General features: G+C 34.7%; 1 protein-coding gene across 1 annotated transcript; it reads right to left on the bottom strand.

The window, feature by feature from the left end:
• Positions 1-2,555: 2,555 nt before the first annotated feature.
• Positions 2,556-4,833, bottom strand: LOC127075792 (growth-regulating factor 9). Its single transcript, XM_051017266.1, has 4 exons — positions 4,622-4,833; positions 4,312-4,521; positions 3,262-3,927; positions 2,556-3,176 (listed from the first exon to the last, which is right to left on the bottom strand). Exons 1-4 carry the CDS (start codon positions 4,653-4,655, stop codon positions 2,704-2,706), a joined length of 1,383 nt encoding a protein of 460 aa, XP_050873223.1. The 5' UTR covers positions 4,656-4,833; the 3' UTR covers positions 2,556-2,703.
• Positions 4,834-5,384: the final 551 nt, after the last annotated feature.

Below are 5,384 nucleotides of genomic sequence, written 5' to 3'. Positions count from 1 at the left end.
AAAATGGAATCTGTTAAGTTAGTTGCAGTTAGAGTGTAAGTAACATAGTTGTTAGTTGTGAATCAATTAGTTAAAGTGAAATTGATATGAAAAATTTAAGTAGTTGGTTAATGATTGTTAGTTAGTTGCTTGTGTAATTTGAGTTATAAGTTAGCAAAACAAATTAGTCAAATTAGCTTTCATGAAATTTTTGAGTAAGAGGGATGGAGTTCAGTTATGAGATGTTGAAATGAGTGTGATTTTCTTTGAGTAGATATGCAAATAGTTGATTTTGGCATTAGTTAATTATTAGAATGGATCAAAGAATTTACATGAATTTGGTTAGTGACGTTATGTTGAAGGAACTGTTATGGAAAGGTTAGAGTAATTGGTTAGCAGATTTTGAATGTTAGTGTTAATGCTTGAAATAGATTGTTGTGCAATGTTAGTGTATTAGTGAAAAATTGGTTTAGCATTATACTTGAGTGTTTGGATTATTAACTATACATGAATAGATTCTAATTGTGCATTATATGTATTTTGCAGGGCTGGTGTATGTGATAAGATGGCCTGCCAAACTTGGCTTGATTTTGACATGGCATCATAAAGGAGGAGGCCTTGTATGAAGGTTGGCATATGGTGAAGAAAATGGAGTGCATCAAGAATCACGAAGAAATTGAAGACTTTGTGTGAGATAGAAAGTAGAATTAGGATTAGGATTAGGATTAATGGTTGACTTTGGTCAAGTGGTTGACCAAAAAGTCAACAGTTGACCAAAGTCAACTGTAAATCAAAGGTTGTAGTTTTTTGTGTAAAGTGTGCTAATTTTTTTTATGATGTAACTCGATATTTAGCAATGAAAATGACTTTTTGGATGAATGTGTGTATGATTTGACAACTTTCCCTCCAATATTTGGATTTGAAAAAAATAATGTTCGAAATTGTGTTGACTTATTAAATGAATCTAGATTTTTTCCTTGAATGCTATATCATGAATTACATATGATCAATAATAATCATAGAGTGAGACTTCATATGAAAATGATTACCAAAAATCTAATTTAAAAAGTGACATTCACAATCAACCATTCCATGATGCCCTCCAAAGATTGTACCATGAATTAGGATTTCAAGACAACCAAAGTCAAGGTAACAAAACCTCAAAGGATGACCCCAAACATGTCATGGAGGTAAACCCTATCCCATGAGACTTGTCAAGCCAATTATCAGGAATCCAATCTTTGTGTCATAAAAATCTTTGAATCAATGATATTTGTGAAATAAGAGAATGACCTAGATGCCTAGGAGGATGTAAATGAATCATAGACAAACAGTTAGATCAAAAGTGAAAAGGGAGGGCAAATTTTGGGGTATGACACCTTCTTTGTTGGTTAAGCTCCTTTGTTTATGTAACTTGGAGCAAGAATGATTTTCAGTACTTGCAATCTATCAACTAAGTACTCTTCAAAGGTTGAGCTTCCTTCTTTAACTGAGAGTTATTCTAAAAATACAACAACGACAACATCAACACCATTATGTGACATAGATTGTAAGGGCAAAAAAAGTATTTTGTTCAAGATACAAGGACATTAAAGATTTTTTCTGTCTTACAATCCATCCCAAAGAATGATGCTTGTGAGTTTGGGGCGGCTTCATATTAGTAAGAATTAGGGTAAAATTTGTTTAACGAGTGCTTTTATAGTAAAATCATATTATTTTATGTCTCGGTTAAATAGAAACTCATAGGATTAGAACATTTTGTTTACACTTATAAACAAATAAAATCATAAACTGCGATAGTCGGGAATCGAAGCTTGTACTGAGTTGTTTTTTCACCTCAGCGTTATGAAAAACCGAGGGAATGTATTTTTTAAATAAAAAATAGCGCGTCTTGGCTTTATACCTAGATTTTCTATTGTTCGAGGTGAAAACTTCGTCATAAAAACGTTATTTGTTATAGTGCTCCTAGAGGACCACCTAGGCCAACTAACGTTATGTGTTAGATTATGTTTTTATTAATATTTGACTTTTTTTTTTCATTCAACTATTTTTTACATAAAATTTACTTTAATTTTATTATAATATAAGTTGGCCGCAAAAGATTACGATGTTGAGACAATGGTGATATTCTGAAATGATTCAGAGAGGTATTCGGAGATACATCTCCGAAATAAATCACATTTTCAACACCTTTTTAAGGACTTCAGAGAACATTTCAAAAATACATCTCCCGATACACTCAAATAATATGATACATCTCCGAATCATATTAGTTCAAACTGGGATGAACCTCTTAATAGCGTAGTTTGCCGAGATTTTGGTGCGTTCAGATATGCATCTCAGGAGCACGAAGGACAATTTTGACTTTTCAAATGTATGCTATGCCCATATAAAGTGGACAAAGGTGGATAGAGTAATACCCCCCAAGTCAAAATGTGAAAATAAGCAATCAGGCCCAAATGTAAATATCACAAGAAACAAATGAGAGCTGTGATATTTTAAAAGAACCACGAGACTATAACATAAAAATAAGATAAAGGATAAAAAAGTACTCTAGCCTAAAACAAAAGCAGCAATTAAGAAAAAGTTTAGTTAATCTATTTATAATGTAGACATATGAGACCATTGTTCACTGAACACAAAACTGATATCAGTATGCTGAAAGTTAACATTTTCATTCATATATAAAAATTAAACATGTTTTGAGAAATCAAACATAGCTACTCAGAAAGAAATATAGCTACACCCATTGACGGCATCAGTGATGGTAGTACTAGTATTGATGTCACTACTGCATCTGCCACTTTTCTCCTTACATTCTGCACTTTCTGGAACTGACATTGAAAGCTGTGTGTTTGGCATTCGACAGTCAGCTTTCTGAATGTCGGTTGCTGCTGCGGCGGAAGGCAACCGAGCAATGGTAAGATCTGAACTAATTGCAGTTGTAGTAGCAATGGCGGAAGGAGGAGATGATTTGGTATTTGTACGTCGTCTTTTAGCACCTCTGTGCATATGTGTTGCACAATATTTCTGACCTGGAAGAACTGCACTCTTGCATCGCCATCTCTTACCGTCTGTTCTTCGGCATCTACCGGGTTCAGGCTCTACTATCTTACCGTCTGTTCTTCGGTATCTACCGGGTTCAGGCTCTACTATACTGTTTCTATCGTTGAGGTATGAACCATTGCAACCAGAAACTGAAATGACAGCCGAAAATGGGAATCAAAAACTCTCTTAGCTTTCTGATGAAAAGTTAACCGGCAAAGTTAGTGATAGTCTTACCTTGAAGAACACTCTTCGGGGAGAAACCTCCATTGCATACATTAAGACTGCCTCTGTTGTTCGAAGTCAGAGTTGCCGTGCCTCCGAAAGTGGTCACCTTAGGTCCAACTGCAGGGGCCAGGTTCGAGGCGGCGGTCACCTTAGGTCCAACTGCAGGGGCCAGGTTCGAGGCAGCGGTCACCTTAGGTCTAACTGCAGGGGCCAGGTTCGAGGCAGCGGTCACCTTAGGTCTAAGTGCAGGGGGCAGGATCGAGGAAGCGCTCACCACAGTCACCAAAGTAGCGTCAGAACTTATGGCATTTCTCGGGCGATTACAACTGGACATGTTATTTACAACACAGAAGCTCCTCGATGGGGTGTATGAGAATGCATGGCTGTGTTGAATGACCAAAGGGCTTGGATTTGAAATTGCAGACTCAACTTTCGGGACTTGTTTTGCATGTGAGTTGCCATTACTAGACTTTGCTTTCAAATTAGGAGAGTTAAGTTGAGACGTTTCCACAAGCTTTCTTGAACGATTTCGACCTCTATGCATGTGGCGTTCGCAATATTTCTGATTAGGTATTGTGTCCTTACGACACCTCCATTTCTTTCCATCAGTTCTTCTACACCTATGTGGTTCTGAATCCAACATAGTCATGTAATCAGAACCACGACAACCGTATTCTGCAATCAAAAGAAATAAATCAGAATCATTAGTATCTTACAATTTCACAAGACATTTTCAACATCAAAATATCAGAAACAGACTCTTGCAGTAATAAACTCTGTAAGCATTTTCCCCCCGCGGGTCGTAGACAAATTGTTAATAATCACTCGAAACTCACAGGCGGCGGTGAGTACCACGAATAACTGCTGGTAATACTAATTAGTTCCAAATAGAAACATGAAATTCATTTCAAGACAGTTAATTGTTTAAATTTATCCATGCAATTCCAAAATATACTCTTTCTCAAACTAACAAAAATTGTGGAAAATGCATTCACAAGTAACAATTTCCAATGTAATAGTAAAAAATTGAAAAGGGTGTGATAAGAAGTTTTCACAAACCTGACACAACAGTTGGAAACTGCAAAAGGTAATGAGGAAGAGGAATGTTATAAGCAAAGTGATAAAAAATGAAAACTTGATGGTCAAGTTCACGCCTTTGAGCTTCTGTGATCAAAGGGTTTCTTTCTATCTCTTCCTTCAGCACAAAAACAACCCTTTTTTTCCCTTCATCAATTTCACCATTCTCAATCTTCATATGGGTTCCACCTCCTAAATAGTCCTCATAAAGAAACATAAAATTTATTGTTCATAACAAAAATACAAAGAATAAGGAAGAAAAAAAAAAAAAGAGAAAAGAGTGGAACGAAACCAGTTGTGTTAGCTTTCATTGTGAACATTGACATGAGGTTTTTATTTTTCTAGTGGGTCGGTTTGTTTGTTTATTTATGATGCTGATAGCAGATGATGATCAAAGTAAAAAAGAAAATGCTTTATTTTATCTTTCACTTTTCAATGAAAATACAAGTGTGAGAAAGAGAGATGGTGAAGGAAAGGTAGTAAAGTGGTGTCAGGTTTTCTGACAAAGGTTATTTACGTTTGCAGGAGCGACCAGACATACATGAAGCTTACGTTTTTTACTTTGTACTTTTCAATGTTCTTAGCCGCGTGACCGCCAAGTCCTTTTCTTTGTTTTTAACGGGACTAAAATCTTATATTTAAATTTAAGGTTTATTTGTTTCTTGGAAATGCACAAGACTTAACAATTAGCCACTAGATTAGATTAAATTAGAGGATTGACATGTAGAGTTGGGTCGATTAGATTAGATTAGAGGATTGACATGTAGAGTAGGGTCATTAAAAAGGGTTGTCTATCGGTGATATTTTAAGTCCGCCAAAAAAAAAAGTGGAATAGACAAGTTTGTCTTAAATAATATTTTTTATTAAGATGGGATTGACATTCGTTTATTTTTTAATTTTTTAATTTTTAATTTTTTTAATAAATTAATAGTTTTTTTTTATATTTTAATTTGATTTTTCATTTATTTTTTAAAATACTTTTTTATAAATTATCATTTTAACAGATTTTACTTACACAAATAAATATATAAAATAGAATCATCAACAAGTATTCC

This window comes from Lathyrus oleraceus, chromosome 4 (genome assembly GCF_024323335.1).
Source record: "Lathyrus oleraceus cultivar Zhongwan6 chromosome 4, CAAS_Psat_ZW6_1.0, whole genome shotgun sequence".
In the NCBI taxonomy this organism is placed as follows: Eukaryota; Viridiplantae; Streptophyta; class Magnoliopsida; order Fabales; family Fabaceae; genus Lathyrus; species Lathyrus oleraceus.
The sequence above is the reverse complement of the archived record's forward strand: the minus strand, read 5'-3'. Positions and strand labels throughout refer to the sequence as shown.

What these genes read in the sequence shown, in the direction of transcription:
- LOC127075792 (XM_051017266.1), bottom strand. Translation starts at nt 4,655, where the DNA reads ATGTCAATGTTCACAATGAAAGCTAACACAACTG. An exon ending in GTTTCCAACTGTTGTGTCAG is followed by an intron (nt 3,928 to 4,311) that starts GTTTGTGAAAAC and finishes TTTTGATTGCAG; the next exon opens with AATACGGTTGTCGTGGTTCT. An exon ending in CCCGAAGAGTGTTCTTCAAG is followed by an intron (nt 3,177 to 3,261) that starts GTAAGACTATCA and finishes CTGTCATTTCAG; the next exon opens with TTTCTGGTTGCAATGGTTCA.